This window comes from Typopeltis vanoorti, chromosome 19 (genome assembly GCF_054136105.1).
Source record: "Typopeltis vanoorti isolate ZY-2024b chromosome 19, IOZ_Tvanoo_1.0, whole genome shotgun sequence".
NCBI lineage: Eukaryota > Metazoa > Arthropoda > Arachnida > Uropygi > Thelyphonidae > Typopeltis > Typopeltis vanoorti.
The window spans coordinates 51,348,525-51,367,413 of NC_143567.1; the positions used below are offsets into that span (position 1 = coordinate 51,348,525).

The 18,889-nt window shown below is 37.0% G+C and overlaps 1 protein-coding gene across 1 annotated transcript in view; it reads right to left on the reverse strand.

The window, feature by feature from the left end:
- LOC150096080 (serine-protein kinase ATM-like) overlaps window positions 1-18,889 on the reverse strand; it is a 250,619-nt gene that overhangs the window by 22,009 nt on the left and 209,721 nt on the right. The window contains exon 17 of the mRNA XM_090409613.1: window positions 9,575-9,773. Coding sequence (XP_090265739.1) covers window positions 9,575-9,773 — 199 coding nt within the window. The remainder of the gene's footprint in view (window positions 1-9,574; window positions 9,774-18,889) is intronic.

Consider the following 18,889-nt stretch of genomic DNA (forward strand, 5'->3'; position numbering starts at 1 on the left):
TAATATTGAAAAGGTTGAGTGTAAGAGAGAGAAACTTTAGCACTGATTGTGTATTTATTGATCCTTATAGGCAGAATAAATTGCATAAGAGAGGGGATAAAAATCGGCATAGGACTACGGTAGTTAGTGACTTATATATCAGTTCTAAAGCCGGTACAAGATCTAGAGGGAATCTGCAATTTTTGTATACCAATGCTAGAAGCATTCGAAATAAGAGAGAAGAATTTTTGGCATTAGTCAGTGAAATCTCACCAAAAGTTGTAGGCATTAGTGAAACTTGGCTGTCAGCAGAAGATGTGGTCACTGGAATTGAATGTGATGGGTACAGTATTTTCAGGGAGGATAGAGAAGATAGAACAGGAGGAGGAGTACTGTTGATGATAGCTGATGTGTTGCAGCCAAAGAAAGTAGTATATCATGATGATAGACATGTGAATGAGAGTTCATTTGAGGCAGTCTGGTGCGAAATAGTGACCAACGCAACCAAATATACAGTTGGATGCTGCTATAGGCCAGGGAGTACGGGGGGAGATATTGAATTCATGCATCAGCAACTTAGTGCAATGAGTGAAGGCTTAGTGATTATTATGGGGGATTTTAATTATGGTGATATCAATTGGAAGGAGGAAATATCACGTAGCAAAAAGGAAATGGAGTTCATACATCTTCTACGAGATAATTACTTGAAACAGCATGTAACTGAAGGGACACGTGGTGTGAGAGTGTTGGACCTGGTTATTGGTTCAGAGGTTATATGCATAAGTAAGGTGTCCTCGTTACCTCCAGTTGGTGAAAGCAATCATGTGGTATTGACTTGGGAGGTTGCAAAATCTGTGGATTTTTCTATTAAGAAGGGGTATGTACGGAACTACAGGTTAGGCAATTATAACAAGCTTCGGAGTGAGCTTGCAGCCATCCCATGGCAGAACATATTGCAAGGGAAAGATGTTAGCAGTGCTTGGGATAAAATCAGCGGGTATCTGAGGAAAGTAATATCAGATTGTGTCCCCATGGTCAGGAGGTCAAACAAGGCAGGCATTAGATGGATGAGCAGTAGTATCAAGCTTGAACTGCAAAAAAAGAAAATGTTATGGAGAATTTACAAGGAGAAAGGTGATCAGGACACCCATGAGCAGTACAAGGCTCAAGCTAGGAAGGTTACCAGCATAGTAAGAAAAGCTAAATCAGATTATGAGAAAACCTTAGCCAAAGAGATCAAGGGTAATCCCAAAGAGTTCTTCCGCTATGTGGCAAGTAAGAGGAAGAATGACTTCGGAAGGATAACCTTAGTGGGTGCTGATGGTATTGAGGTGACAAAATCAGATGTAATAGTCGAGTTACTGAGTGATCACTTTTCAAAAGTCTATCACCCAAGTGAGGATATCTCTATACCTATAGCAATACCTAATGTGAGAATTGAAGCTAAAGAATCAGAGGTATTAAATATATTGCAAAACTTAAATGCAAACACTGCGGTAGGCTTAGATGGAATATCAGCTCAGGTGTTGCGTGAATGTGCAAATGAATTGTCAACCCCTCTTACCTGGATATTTAATTTAAGTTTGAACTCTGGTATGGTCCCTAGGGAGTGGAAGTTAGGCAAAGTGGTTCCTTTGCATAAGGGTGGCTCTAAAACTGCGGTATTGAATTACAGACCAATCACCATCTCAGGAGTAGTGGTAAAAGTATTGGAAAAGTTGGTTAAAGACAAAATTCAAGAATGGGTGGATCAGGATATGATACTCTATAGAGGCCAACATGGTTTTGTTAAAGGTAGATCCTGCCTTAGCAATCTATTAACTATTCATAATAGAATAACAACCGAGTTGGACAAAGGAACTGGATACACAGTGGTACTTCTGGATTTTGCTAAGGCTTTTGACAGGATACCCCATAGAACACTGTTACGCAAATTGGAGCAGATGGGAATGGATATTAAATTGGTGATATGGATAGGAGAATGGCTCAGGGAGAGATACCATAAGGTGGTGTATGGAGGAGCCGAGTCCAGAATGAGGCAGGTGACCAGTGGTGTGCCTCAGGGCTCTGTGCTTGGGCCAATGTTGTTTAATTTGTATATAAATGATATAGGAAACAGCTTAAAGGGAGATATTCAGTTGTTTGCTGATGATGCAAAGTTGTGTAGTGCAATAAAAAATCAAGCTGATGTTGAAAGTTTGCAGGAGGATTTAAATAAGCTGGTAAAATGGGCAAAAGAAAATGGATGTCAGTTCAATGTGGAAAAGTGTAAAGTCATGCATTTTGGGATTAAAAGATTACCAGCTGTGTACTACATCGATGGAAAGGTACTCCAAGAGATTGATGAGGCTAGGGACTTAGGGGTATTGGTAGATAGGGAGATGAAGTTCAGAGGACACATTGCTAAGGTGTCCAAGATTGCACATAGGATTACTTGGTTGTTGAGGAACACACTGACATCCAGAGATAAAGAGGTTATTATTCCCCTTTATAAAGCATTGATACTTCCACATTTGGATTACTGTGCTCAGGTCTGGTCACCTGGATTCCTTGGAGATGAGGAGGCTGTGGAGAGGGTTCAGAGAAGAGTGACCAAGTTGGTGAGTGATATAAAAAATGCTCCCTACGTTGATAGATTGAGAGCTTGTGGATTGCAGAGATTGGTTGATAGGCGAAGAAGAGGGGATATGATAGAAACATTCAAATTACTAAAAGGTTTTTATAGGATTGATGCAGGGGAAATGTTTCAGCTGTGTGATAGTGATGGAAGAACAAGAGGTCATCTCTGGAAATTAAAGAAGAGTGTGGTTAACAAAGGTGTCAGAACAAGGTTTTTTGCCTGGAGGGTGGTGAATGAGTTGAATTCATTGCCTGACTTAGTTGTGAGCTCTTCGTCTGTAAATGAATTCAAAAAGAGATATGACAGATATTGTTTTGCTAGTTTGGGTCTCCCGCGATGAGTCTACTGACTCCATGGAGATACCCGTAATAATAATAATTTACGAGGGTAGTCTGAAAGGTTCTCAGCCTCGACCATACATGGCAACATTATGGGCAAGTTTTTTTTTTTTCTAAGTTGGTACATCTGTCATAAGCATCCATGTGAAACTGCAGGTCATTCTATCAAGTACTTTGTTTTATACAGCTCTATGAGGCAAAAGTGTTGTCTGTATCTCTTGAAATGGATAAAATTGAGTATCGTGCAGTTATAAAATTCTTTGTAAAAGAGAGTTTAACAGCAAAAGAAATTCATTCGAAGTTCATAAAAGTTTATTTTATAAACTTCGAACTCTTCTCCTTCATTTACGACAATTAAGAAATGGGCTGCCGAGTTTAAAAGTGGTCGTACCAGCCTTGAAGATGATCCACGTGAAGGATATCATATTTATTACTCATTTTGTTATGAAGATTTCAGGTAAGTGACATTAATTTAAGCTAATGCAATCTTTACGAGGGCAGTCTGAAAGGTTCTCAGCCTCGACCATACATGGCAACATTATGGGCAAGTTTTTTTTTTCTAAGTTGGTACATCTGTCATAAGCATCCATGTGAAACTGCAGGTCATTCTATCAAGTACTTTGTTTTATACAGCTCTATGAGGCAAAAGTGTTGTCTGTATCTCTTGAAATGGATAAAATTGAGTATCGTGCAATTATAAAATTCTTTGTAAAAGAGAGTTTAACAGCAAAAGAAATTCATTCGAAGTTCATAAAAGTTTATTGGCACTCTTCTCCTTCGTTTACAACAATTAAGAAATGGGATGCCGAGTTTAAACGTGGGCTTACCAGCCTTGAAGTTGATCCACGTGAAGGAGATCGTATTTATTACTCATTTTGTTATGAAGATTTCAGGTAAGTGACATAAATTTAAACTAATGCAATCTTTGGAAATCATCATCATTATCAAATTCCTCACATGTACCCTCAAGGTGTGTACAATATATGATAATACTACATGAAAAATTAACATAATTACTAACTTCCTATCTGCAATTTTCCTCCAAATCAGTCTGTTACTTGTCAAGACTCCAACATTATCTGATCTTATATTTCTATTGTCTAAGTCGCATTGTACCATATCAATCCACCTATATCTTGGTCTTCCTCTGGGTCGTTTTCCTGCCAACCTGGTAGAGAACACTTGTTTTGCTAATCTTTCCTCACCCATTCTGTTTAAGTGACCATACCACCTGGGATTAGCTCTGCAAACACATTCCTGGATGCTGACAATGTCGTTCTTTCCTAATATCCTCATTTTTAATATGATATTGCCATTAATGCCATCTGTTCATCCCTCTAATTTTTCTCAGGACTCTCATATCTGCGGTCTCTATTCTTTGATCAAGTGCTTTAATTCTGACCCAGCTCTCAGATCCATAAGTTAAAACTGGTTTGAACACTGTCTTGTATACAGCTAATTTAGTGTTTTGACTAATTTCTCTCTTATTCCATATAAATTTATTCAGTTGACGTCCTACCATACCAGCTTTGTTGATTCTGTTGTCTATTTCCATATTTATTTTACCATCTTCAGTAAAAATAGTGCCTAAGTAGATAAATGTTTTACTTGTTCCACAGGTTCCCCGTTCACAATACAATTAATATTTTCAACAATTCTACCCATTTTCATTGTCTCCGACTTTTTAATGCTGACCTTCATACCATATTTATTACAACTGTTATTCAATTTAGTCAGAGAATCTTGCAAACTTGTAGCGGATTTATTTAGAAGTATAACATCGTCAGCATAAAGCAAAGAGCTGACATTAACATCTCCAATTCTGATATCATGTTTAATACCACTTTCCTTCATAATGTGATCCATATAGATAATGAATAACAGAGGGGATAATGTACATCCTTGTCTCACACCAGATTTAACATTAAATCATCTTCCTGTACTTCCTTCAATTCGAACTGCTGACTTACAACTCAAATAAAGACCAAGTATTGCTTGATATAATGTCCCATTGACACCATATAACTGCAGCGTATTAAATAGCTTGTCTCTGGGCACCTTGTCATATGCCTTTTCCAGATTGACAAATTTAAATACAAATCTTTGTTATATTCCCATGCTTTCTCAACTATCTGTTGTAAAGTGAAGATCTGATCCTGACAGCCTCTATTTGGCCTGAATCCAGCTTGTTCTTCACCAAGCATTTCTTCCACAATTCTTCTCAACCATTTCTCAAGTATACTTGCATAGATCTTGCCAGGAACACTCAGTAGGGAAATACCTCTGATGTATTCCTGACTGTATGCCTGTGGAGTGTTTTTTACCACTCTGCTATCACTGCTTGTTTCATTTAGCAATTTTTCGAAGTAATTACTCCATACTTCAAGGATATCTTTTTCTCCTGTTTTCATGTCAACTTTATCATCTCTAACTCCTTTTACAGCACTCTTTCCTCCATTCCTAAGCTTCTTCAACAACCTCCAGAATATCTTACCACCTTCTTGATATTTATTTTCTATGTTTTTGCAAAAGTCCTCCCATGACTTTTGTTTAGCTAGTTTTACACAATGTTTCGCTTTCTTACATCTGTCTCTGTATTCTCTAAGAGCAAAAGCTGACTTATTTGCCAGGAACTTTTGATATGCTTTCTTCTTTTCCTTCACTGCCTCTTTAACTTCCTGTGTCCACCATGGAGTTCTGATTTTTCTATCCTTGCAGACAACCTCACCACATGCCTCTCTGGCTGAATCAATCAGAGTTTGCTTCAAGGCTTGCCAATGAATCTCCAAGGTTTGGTTCCTGTTCTCAAACTCTTTCATTTTTTTTTTACAATAATCTTTGTGTATTTTAGTCTACAGTTCACATCTGAGAGCTGCTCAACTTTTATTCGCTTTAAAACTTTCTTACATGTTATTCCTTTCAATATGAAATTCAATTTTATCCTGCTCAAGACTAAATAGTGATCGCCTCCAATTTCAAATCCTCTGTACACTCTGGTGTCCTGTACCAGGGAGAAAACATCACTATCAACAATAATATAGCCAATGAGAAATTTCTTATTCCTTGCCTCTTCTCTCCATGCAAATTGTGCACATTTTTGTGTTGGAACATGGTGTTAGTAATAACCAGTCCACGTCCTGAACAGAAATCCAACAGGTATTTGCCATTGTTATTAGCTTTGCTCTTTTCTCCAAATTTTCCCAAAATAGTTTTGTATGTCTGACAATCATTTCCTACTCTGCTATTTAGATCCCCAACAAGGAACAACTTTTCCTTTTTCATTGTGTCAGTTGCTTTCTCTAAAGCCTCAAAAAATTCCTCCACTTGTACCTTAGTAGACCCTTCTGTGGGACCATAGGCACAAATAAGTCTCATTGTCCAGTTCCCCGTTCTCATGTTTGACCAGATCACTCTACTTGAGACTGCCTGTCATTCAAGAAGATTAGCCTCATATTTTGTGTTGAATACTATGGCTACTCCTTCTTTTCCTTGATTGTCATTTCCTGAATATAACATTTTGTATTTATTGCTCAGAAAGATCTCACCAGTTTTTGTCCTTTTTGTTTCAGTCACCCCTATTATGTTGATCTGGTACTTATCTTATTCCTCAGCTAGCTCCATTTCTTTGCCATTCAGGCTTCTTATGTTGATAGTACCGATCTTTAACTCTGGTGATGTTGAGTTTGGGTGTGCTTTCAGATTTGTTCCAGTAGCTGACTTTTCGCTGTTTGCTCTGGTTCCCTGGCGAAAACAACGGGGGGCCCCCCTTGTTTAAGCCGGCGACGCCCCAGCCAGCATGAAATTTTGTCATGTTTTTCCATCATTTTCTATATTGGTTTAAGCCAATAAGAATACAATTTGGTCGGCTAAATCCCAAATTTCCAGCTCATCCTCATTCGTTCAATATCCAGGTAGATATCCAACAGGGTGCACCACGAGAAGGTGAGGATTGGACATTAGGTCAGAAGCCATGGTCAGTTCTCCGCATTCTTTTAAAGACTATGTGGAGGTCTCCTCTCAGCAGCTTTGACCCTTAAGCACCCCACTATATATATAAGAAAGAATGTTTATTCATGTTATCATAAATAGAATTTAGCTTGATGTAGTTTTTAAATAATTAACATTTTTTTTTCCGCTAGAGGTCATGCCAGTAGAATAACTTGTGATCAAATCATTGTTTCTCTATACATACATTTCTGCATACAGTATAGCTTACTGTATGCAATGTACCTCAGCTGGTTCTGTATATTTGTATATGCTCCAGATGATGATCTTAATATGAAGATCGAAACATCAGGAAATTAAATGAGTTATTTATAACACAGTTGTAAAGTCCATAATTTCTAAAATGACTCTCAGTGTGGGATGGCTATAAAAAAACTTTGAAAATTTATTATTGCTTGTTGAAAAAAATCACCTTTAAAAATGTTCATCATTCATTGTGACACTACCACAAATCTTTAATAAAGCAAGAAATGGAATCAAAGCATTATCTTTCAGAATATGCTTTTTGAGGAATAAAGAATGTGTTTAAATGATATAAATAGCAATATGGAAAAAAATATATAAATATGTTTTTTAAAAGAAATGTTTTTTTATCGTTTTTTTGTCTGGTTTGTGCAAACTACTGGCAGTAACTTAAAATAATTATGTTATTAATAAAGACTAAAATGCTTCTAATAAAAGCTACATGCTTACAATTGATGTAACTCACATGTCATTAGGATTAAAAAGGAGATAATTTACATTAATTTCTTTCAAATACGTATGGACTGTTACATTGTAAGTGAAATCTTATTTTTCCGAACTTTTTGTATTTGCAAAATTTTGCCAACCTAAAGTACATTTTGTGCTATGAGTATGCATTTAGTACTATGAGTGGATAATCTAGAAATCTAGTGTACAGACAAAGCATGTAATTATTCCCACTTCTGGGTATCCAATCCATACAGGATAGAAGTCTTATACAGATGAAAATCATCTACCACCTAAAAACATTCAGCAACATCCATATCACAGTGGACATACCTACAGCTAATTGATTCGAGAGTGGAAACACTATCTATTAGGCTAACCAGATAATCTGGTTATTGTCAAAAATAAGGGAAGCAGATGACAAATTAAAACATGTTTTAGACATAGCACACTATTCATTTACAGAAATGTTTCAAAAAACAAATAAATAAATGATGCAGAATGATAACATAGCATTCAAAGCACGTGCGATTTGAGATGTGATGTGAAAGTTCCATTTGATAAGATGAACTACCACAATCAAAAGTGGAAACACTATTTTTTTTTGTTTGTTTGTTTGTTTACATGAATCTCACACACAATAGGTTACACAGTGTACATTAGTGCTATGTGCAGGTAGGAGATCTCAGAAGAGAGAAAGAAAAAACATATTATTAAACAGATAGAGAGTTGTGGTTCATGGGAAATGATATGTGAGGAAGTTGTTTCAGAGGATAGGAATAGATTGAGAATAAAAGAGAGAGAGGAGCAGTTGGTTTGCTAAATTGATCTGTGAATGGATGTTAACAAAATCTCCATGAAAACGCCTGAAGATAAGATATGGCAGAAACAAAATGCCTAATAAAGTAGTCAAAAGAGCCTAAGAGAGGGATCGCCAATTAATACCTATCTTCTTGTCCATCTGGATAGCATCAAGAATTTTTACTAGGGTTTGTCTGTGCACACCCCAAATGTGAGAACATTTGGGGTATGCACAGAAAAACCTTCATTCTACGATTTGAGAGTACTTGTATAGGGTTAGCAGCTACATATATGAGAAGTAATAGCTTAAGCAGTAAAGCACAACCATAATAGAGACTGATGAGGTTATGGATGTGACATTTTCACTTTTCAGAAAATGTTAGATGTATGTCAGTCCAAGAACAGAAATTAAATGTGATAGAGAAAACCCAGTTATTATCCAAAGTTTATATACAGGAAGAAAGTGAGCAAAAAGTACACAGTTTTCCAGAATGTCCTAGCATTAGTAGGGAAATTTGAAGAGAGGAAGCCATGATAACAAGTGAAGAATGAAAAACCATAAAGAAAACTGTCCATCCAATTACAAACAATAGATAGTTTATTTAGTACACTTTGCCAGATCTAATCTAATACCTTGGAAATATCTTATAATGTGAATGCATTCAGCTCAAACTATAGCAAACACCATCATAACAAATGCAATCACTACAAACTATCAAATCTCAACCAAAACTCCATATGCAAAGCTCTTCCAAGAAAAATTTACTATGAAAAATTATTTGTACAAGTTTGCTATAAGCAAACTTGTAAAAAGTTGCAAGAATTAACTGAAACCAGAATGTAAGAGGAATCCTCTTCATTTACAATAGCCACAGGTCTGAAGGTTCTTTTAAGAAGGGAAAACAGGCAGTTAGACTAATGAAATAGAGATGTATCCAAGAAATGCTGTAGTGAATTTTCTTTAGCCCAGCTTTGGTAAGGATATAAATTGATAGCTTTTCTTAGTAAGTGAAATATAATGGCCTTTGCTAAAGTGAGACAGGACTATGTTTATTCCAATTTCTCTTGTGGTTCTATGCATTCACAGCCATTTGAGTGATGAATTGTGTTAGACATATGTATATATATTAAATATGAATACCTTTGTGAACTGAACTGTCAACCTTGGATTCAAAGTCATCATTATCACTATCATCATCCTTCTCTACAGGTAGCTGTGAACATTTTCCAGAAGTGCTCGGAGAAAGCAACTGGGCACTTATATCTTCCATTTCAATATCTGAACAATTAGTAGGTTCATTTCTACAAGTGTCGGGTTTAGCCAAAGGATTCCTGGATTTCTGAAATAAATAATCTGTCGTTTCATTATAATTTTTAAATGAAATATTATATATTTTATAACATAATGTATTATCATGAATATTATTATATTTGTGATAACGCATATTTAAACAGAAAAACAAGGTGTTTATATTTTAAAATTCAGAATGTTTAAGACTATGTAACTTTTTTAGCATATCTGCGAAATGTTTTCTTCTTTGATCCCTTTAACCGATATCTAAGTGAAAGGAAAATTACAAAATTCAAAAATAATGGGTCATAAATAGAGCATAAAAATGATGTACTATACAGTGTATGTTCTTCTTCTTCTTTAGTCCTTAACTGGCAATTGATGAAGCTTGACCTCTCAACCAATACGCTGTTGTAGGTGCAGCTGGATTCCATATATCACTCATAATACACTTCCATTCTTGGCGATCAGTGGAGACAACTCTGGCCATGTCAATGGTCAGCAGCTGGTTCTGCAGGTCATCCTTGACATGTCCAAGTCATGTTTTACTCGGTGCTGCTTCCTGAACTCTCCAGTGGGCATGTCATTCACGCCAGAGAAGCTTGTGAGGCAGCTAACTAGTGTTTATTCTGCAGACATGGCCAAACCACTGCAGTCTACGTTTTTGTATTTGTTCTTCGACAGCAGGTGAGTTGTCACAGCTTACCTAATAGTTTCATTTACAGTGCCGATCACAAAGCGAGATACCCAGGATCTGTTGCAGGCATTGCATTTGGAAGACTTCAAGCTTGTTCAAGTCTGATGCAAGTAGAGTCCATGTTTCTGCTCCATACATGAGGATTGGCATGATCAGTGTCTGGAAGAGGTGAATTTTGGTCTTGGTGGAGATGTTGGTTCTCTTCCAGAGGCACCATTTGAGTGAGACGAAAGCTTCTGTTACCTGACAATGCTACTGTGCACTTCAATGGTGAATGCGACTTTCTTATCCTGCACAAGTGACCCCAGATATAACTGAATTTATGGGCCTGCTCGATTTGGACACCATTAAGATAAACATCAGCCTGTGATCTATCTGTGGTCATAACTTTGGTTTTGTCCACATTGCTTCCAAGACTATACAGTTCAGTGGTACAGACAACATGACAGAGGATGTCGGTAGCCTCTGCATCTGTGTTGGCAAATATGACACTGCCAACTGCAATCACCAAGTCAGTCAGAAAGTTGTTTGCACTGTACTGAACTACATGTCTACGCTTCAAAGTTTCTCTCATAATGGCATCAATCACAATATTGAAAAGAAGGGGAGAAATTACATCTCCCTGATGGACTCTAGTTCAGACAGGAAAATCTTCAGATAGCTCATACATACTTCTCTAAGTATGATACAACCACTATATCATACTTAGAGAAGTTGGATGATCTTCAGTGGCACATGCTCATTTTCTAACATCTTCACAAGGCAGGCCAATGAACACAGTCAAATGTGGACTTGAAGTCAATAAAGACAATCACATTGATCAGTGTAGGCCTGATGGAACCTGAAACCTGCTTTATCCTCACAGAGCTAGTCTGTTCATGGTACTTCTGCAGCCTTGCTTGTATAACCTTCATGAATACTTTGCTGATGATTGAAAGAAGGCTGATACCATGGTAGTTCTTGCATTCCTAGATATCACCTTTCTTCAGGTTTGGTATGATAATGGCTTTTTTCCACATTGCTGGAATGCATTCCGAGCATGCCAGAAGGACATGGAGCCACTGCAGCAGGACATCTCTTGCTTTAATCGCTTCAGCAGTGACTTGATCCATTCTGGATGCCTTTCCATTCCTCAATAATCTTATTGCACTCTTCAGTTCATCAACCGTTGGTTCACCATTGAAGAATGGAATCTCTGACAGGTCAATGGGTGGTGGCCCCTGGGGTGGGTTGTGGTTATAAAGCTGCTGGAAGAATTCTTTCCACTGCTGAAGAAGGTGCTCAACAAGGGAGCTCATGAAGGTGCAGCTGCCTTCTTGATGTTGTCATTTATTGATTTGGTTTTACCACTCAGTCTCCTGAGGATCTGATATAGAGTCTGGTACTCGTGTCTGGATGCTTCTTCCAGATCAGCTGCGACATTATTCCAGTAGGCTTCACGTTCTGCCTTCACCTTCCATCTAACCTCTTTGTTCAATTGCTGGCACTGTTCGAAGTTGACATGCTTGACTTGTTTCTATTTATTCACCAGATAAAGGCACTCATCCAAAATCCATGATTGTGTCCGACAGCAGATAGGTGGACATGAATGGCAGGGCACACTCTAGGATAGACGCTGATGAACTGCTTCTCTTCTGCATCTACGGCATCCAACAGTTTGAGTACTTCAAATCTGTTTGATAAGGTAATTTAAAATTCCTGCCTGAGCACTGGATCCCTAAGAAATACCCAGTTTGGTTCAGAAAGTAGGGGGAGTCTTGTGCTTTGCCAACTTCTCTAATGAGATAGTGGTGAGAACCATAGTCAGACTCCCTCATTGCACAAACATTCTTGAGCGAAGATTGGAATCGAGATGTAGTCCAGGATGGCTGAATCCTCACCAGCTGGGTTGCACCATGTAAACTGGTGTTTATGAGGGTGTAGAAAGTAGATGTTGCCTGGATCCCTAAGAAATGCCCAGTTTGGTGTTCAGAAAGTAGGGGGAGTCTTGTGCTTTGCCCGCTGTAGCCACAGTTGTACTTTGGTATGAATGAGATAGTGGTGAGAACCACAGTCAGACTCCCTCATTGCACAAACATTCTTGAGCGAAGATTGGAATTGAGATGTAGTCCAGGATGGCTGAATCCTCACCAGCTGGGTTGCACCATGTAAACTGGTGTTTACGAGGGTGTAGAAAGTAGCTGTTGCCTACAACCGTGTTGTGTGATGCAGCGAAAAACAACAAGTGCAATCCACTATCGCTGATCTCACCATGACCAAATCTGTCCAGTGTTCCTTCTCATTCAGTCCTCTTTGCATCAACATGGGCATTGAAATCTCCAACCAGAATGGTCAGCTCAGTCTGCAGGATCATGTCCAGTCTGGAGCTGGTTGTATACTGGGGCTAGTTGTAGAAGTCATCCTTTGCTGTATCCAGGCTGGTCTCAGTTGAAGCACAGGTGAACAGGATAAGTCTTAATTGTGCTGTTGATGGTGAGAATGGCCAAACGATCTGAAACTAGCTGGAAGGTAATTATGCTTCCAGCACTGTCTGTCCACTATGAAGCTGATGCCAGCTTCCCATTTATCACCACCAGAGTAAAACAGTTTCATCGTTCTATCAATCTCTGGCAGCTGGATGGTCAGTGTATATTACATCAGAAGTAAAACAATACAGATTTGTCAACTGCACATGATAAGCACATCAGTGATTGAAAGAATAAAGTTCATTTTTTTAAATCTGCAATTAAGAAGACATATTACAAAAATACTGATGTATGATATTTTGTAGGATGTGTAACACTTTTTTACACCTGATCAGATAACAACTGTACAAATGAACAAAAAAACTTATATTTTATATATTCTAACTGCTTATTAATTTACAAATCATTGAGGCTTTATAATTCTCTGCTTTTCTGATGCACTTCATAAAATATGTTCTGATTCAGTAAGCTTTTAGATGCACATCATACACATGAATCTATATTATGCAACAATCTTAGCATTATTGGCATCACATTATGCATCTAGCTATTTGAAATCCAGCAAGTAATCTCTCATATATATCTGGCCTTCAAATCAAGTTGTCTATCCAGGACCCTGGTAAGAATATTTTATATATCTAGAATTCTTGCAAACATTTGTTAAACATTCCAGTTTCTGTATCAAACAGACCATTTACATTAGTAAAAAAGAGGATGGAATTTAATAACATTTGGAATTTAGAATAAACACAAGATATTCAAGTAGTTCAATTTTAATTCATACACGTTTGTTACCAAAAGATGGTAAAACAATCTGAACTGGATGAACTTAATAATTCTGTACCTATTACATGGAATTTAAAGAAATATGGTATGTTAAATCTCTATTAAAATTCTCACATCAATTCAATTTTGTTTATCATCACTTTCTCATTTCCCAAACTTTCAGTTTCTTTCCTGTATAATTTCTTTTCTTAGTATACATGTATGTATGTGTGTGCGTGTGTGTGTGCGTGTAGCCACATATAATGTGATCCATAGACATGATAGCAAGCACTCTTGCCTCGTACCTGATTTAACCTCATTCCTATGCTTCCTACAATTTGAACCATTCACCTTCAGTTTAAATACAAACTGTATTTTGCTCTATACAAAGTATACAGTAAATGTCGCATTTACAACATATAATTGTATATGTTAACTTATGATTAGGCTAATGACCATGCTGGTCATTATTCAAATAATGACCAGTGTGGAGTGTGGTATCTATTCTGTCACCCACAGTGGCTAATAACATTCATTTGGACATGGCTGGAATTATGAAAAATAGCAAGAACATTTCAACTAAAAAAAATCAGAACTATTCTGGTTATGTTTCATGAAAAGAACACACACACACACACACACACACACACACACACATAACATATTATCTTCTACATAGCATGCCCATAATTTGGCTATGCTTTGTAGAGGGTGTGTCTGCTATTTGGCTTCATGGCCTAGATACATTTTGTACCTTTCAGTGCATCTAAACAACAACATCCTAAAATATACTTCACAATAGAAAAAGAAGGTAACAATTGTCTCCCCTTTCTGACATGCTTATATAACTATAGGAAGGTATTTATATAATCACACCACCACCCATCTCACCAGTATGGCATGCTCAAAATACACCCACTCACACACAGAGCTAGGGCTATTTGTTCAAATGACACAGCCCTTGAAACTGAGCTCAAGTATTTCACAACACTTTTAGCCAATGGCTGCAGTCCTTGTGAAATAATTAAAATACTGCATACAACCTCCCATCCATTCTGCAACCACATAGAAGATCACAGCAAAGCTATTTCCAAACCTTATATTCAAGGTGCACCAGAAAAAATAACTGACGTTTTCCACAAAAATAATCTCAATGCCACTTTAAAACCCCTAATTCTGCTAGCTACTTTCATCCATTCCCCTAATGATCATTTCATCCTCCTGTACATGCTAGAGTGCAACATTTCCTTTTGCTTGCAATTTAGCTAACTTTGGACAGACTGGTTAACATCCACCTTGAAGAACATAAATATTACATCACAATCGTCTATATGGCAAGTCGGGACTGGTAGACCATACTCTGGATGTTTCTTCACACAGGATTAAATGGAAGAAGACATCTGTGCTACACAGAAATCAATCACTATAGGTCTTAGAGGCTATTTTTAGAATCAGCATTAGCTATGAAGCCCCCCCCCCCCCCCCCCCAGAGACAGTCATTCTAAGACCAAGCAAACTGGACTTCTCCAAATTAAATTTACGGTTATGGAGCCCCTAGAGGGCCACCTTGTAAGGACATTAGTTCTATATCAGTTATAATCCGAATTGCTTCTAAAACTACCTAGTTGAGTGTATGCTTGTCAAAGTTGTAATTTGTGTTTTGAAGATGCTGCATAGAAAATAAGTGAAATATTTTTAAGTTCAATGAATTAATTATATTTTTTTTCTCTTGATGTAGTTTATACCATGAAGCACTATTATGAACATATAACTGTAGTGCTTTGGACAATTTAATGTGATCATATACCTTTTCAGATTTACAAAACTTAAACACAGGTTCCTGTTATATTCACATGATTTCTTGATTGTTTGTCTTAAAGTAAAAACTCTTGGTCCTGCAGTATCTACAAGGTGAGTTCAAAAAAAGACTGAACTTTTACTATAAAGACTTTATTGCTCATTTTATAATATTTTAAGAACTGTTCCCTTCAAAGTATCCCCCCCCCCCACTGGCAATACACCGTTCCTAATGTTTCTTCCATTGTCGGAATGTTTCCTGGATTGCACTTTCTGTGATGGCATGCAGTTCACTTATCACATTTTCCTGAATCTCCTCTATGGTTTGGAAATGACATCCTTCTCCTTTATGATGTTCTTAAGAAAGTTTTCATTACCATTTGCATTGGTAAGCAGTTCCTGAGTGATTTCAACATGGTTCTCTCTTTCTGATCGTCAGTCAACAAACACAGCATGAATTTTTCACTGACAGAACGCACCTGAAGTTTTTCAGTCAAAATTTGATAGCAAGATCCTATGCTGATGCCCACTTTGTCAGCAACTTCTTGGACAGTTAAATGACAATTTCCACAAATCACAGCACAAACTCTCTCGACATGGTTGTCGTCTGTTGATGTGGAAGGTCGTCCAGGCCTGGGATCTTCACCGACCAATGTTCTGCCATTTTTAAAATGCTTAAACCACTCATAGTACTGTGTTTGGCTCATACAGTCCTCCCTGTATGCTTGGTTAAGCAACTGAAACGTCTCTGTAAAATTTTTACCAAGTTTGCAACAAAATTTTACACAAACACACACACACTGTTCTTTAAGCTCTTTCATTGTCACTAATCTGACGAACAGCTTGTGCACGTGCTCACTTCAGTGGATGTAACTTGATAACTAATGCTCATAACAGAATGGGGCAGATGGCAGTTTGCTGTCAAAACTTGCAGCTAAGTGTGCTCAGTAGCTGCAGCACACTCTCTGTGCTGGTTGGCATGATATTTAAAAAGTTTGGTGTTTTTTTGAATAATCCTTGTATTTGGCTTAAATCCATTAAAAACAAAACAAATTAAAAGATGCAATAAAAAAAGGAACTAAATCTAAAAGAAGAAGAAATTATAAAAAATGTAAAGATAGAGAAGATTGTGGATTGTCAAACGAAGACTCTTCAGGCTCAGAAGAGTTTATGGACTAGGAGGAACCATCTCATGCTAATAAAGGGAAAGTGAGAGATAGAATTAAAGAAAAAATAATCAGTACGATTATCATCTACATGAAAAGAAAATAATTAGCGTTGAAATCAAGAATGATAGGCATAAAATTGAAATAATGGAAAGCAACTGTAAAACATTGGAAAACAATTTACAAGAAGTAGGTTACGCAATTGCTCCTTTACAAGTTGAAGACCTCATCAGATTCCAAAATCTAGAAGTTAAAGACTTAATTGTGACACTTCAATAATCATATCATATCCTTTCTGCATTGTCTCATTAAATGTAAGAGGATTCAAAAGGCAAGTTAAAAAGAAGCTATATATATAAACTTTTGATACACCATAATATCAGGTTTTTGTTTCTCAAAGAAACATACTTCTTCAGATATAAAAACTTTCACAGATTGGAAGATTTAACAGGGCTGAAGAATACCCCCCCCCCCATCAGGTTATTCTGTAATATCCAAAGGGATGCAAAAGTGAGAATCTTGACAATAGACTGTGAATGTGTAATAAGGTTTATAAATGTTTATGCTCCATCCAATGGAACAGTTAGATGAAAATTCTTCCATAATTGCAGCCATATTTATATAGTACCCACTACATTATAGCAGCTGGAGACTAAAATTGTATTGAAAACCCCACATTAAACAAAAAAGGAGGGCACCCCCAGAAGTGGAAAAGTGGGATATGCACAGTTAAAAATATGTCTCAACAATGCTCACTAGTAGACATATGGAGGATTCGCAATCCTAATCTCCAGGCTTACACATACATGAATCCAAATATTGGTACCAATCATGATTGAATTTATTATTATTATTATTATTACGTGACATCTCCAGGGAGTCCAAGGACTCATTTCAAGAAGGCACTTTACTTCGATAAATACATCTCACTCTCTCCACTACTACTTAATTCTTCTACTATGACACTACTACCATCAACAGCAACAGTATTTTTTGTCTGTAAATTGTGTGTGTGTTTAGAAGGCCGATTTGTCTGTAAGCAGGACAAAAAACACAAGTTTCTGGAAGGAAATACCCTACTACTTCCATATGAGATTGGCTAACTCACCTTCAATTGAAAAAGCCCATATAAGGATTCCCCTTGTCACAACAAGAATCGAATCCAGGTCTTTTCCAATTGAAAGGCACAATGTTCCGCTGTTCTTCCAATGGCACTACAGAGGCACTTGTATCCCTTGTTCCTTTATAAATAGGATAATTCAGATAAAACATCCTGACATCAACATGTCAGATCATAATCTGGTTCTACTTAAATTCTGCTGTATGGAACAAACAGAGATCAGTTCTGGACCATGGGGATTTCCATCCAATTTTCCATTGATCTCTTCAACCAATTCCAGACCCTCTGTTCAAACTGGAATAATGTTACCAGGAATTAGAATATGTGGTTAAATTATAAATGAGCAGTAAAACAGAATATGATTGAACAGGGAAAGGAATAGGCTTTCCTCAAAAGAAAAAAGTTGAAGGACCTGTATAAAGAGAGAAGTTGATTCATAGTAAACCAACAGAATGGTGTAGAATGCAAAAACATCATTAAAAACATTAACACAGAGATAGAAATGAAAAGGCAGAAACAAGTAGAAGAAAGAAATTTTAAAATAAGAATACAGGAGTACTTAGCAGATAGTCCACCTGCATTCTTCAATAGACAGTTCACTAAATTCTGTGAAGAAAATACCATCGCTCAAATCTATGTTGATGGTGAAGACATGTCCACCACTCAAGACATCCTCGATGCCTTTCAAAATCACTATAAAACTCAGTTTGAAGACAATAGTACTGTAGGAAATTATAACTCTTGCAACATTAATGTCTTTCCTGTTCATATCCAAGATGAGCTCAAAAGATCCATTACAGCAGCCCATAAAGAATGTCAGATAAGAAAATCTCAACGACCTGATAGCCTAGGGACAGAACTTTACCATGAGGCCTGTGATTTTATTCTTCTCATTCAAGTTATACTGTTTAATTCTTTTCTATCCTCAGGAAACATACCAAGTGAATTTGTAGCAAGCCACACCATCCTCATTACAAAATCTAATAGAAATTAGACCATTATACCTTAATCAGCAGCTGAAAACCTATTTCTCTATCTAATAATGACCACAAGATATTTTTCCACATTATCAATAACAGGCTCAAAGTAGGAATGAGATATATGAGGGTGGTCTGAAAAGTTCTTGGCCTAACAATGAAAAAACAAATTTATAAT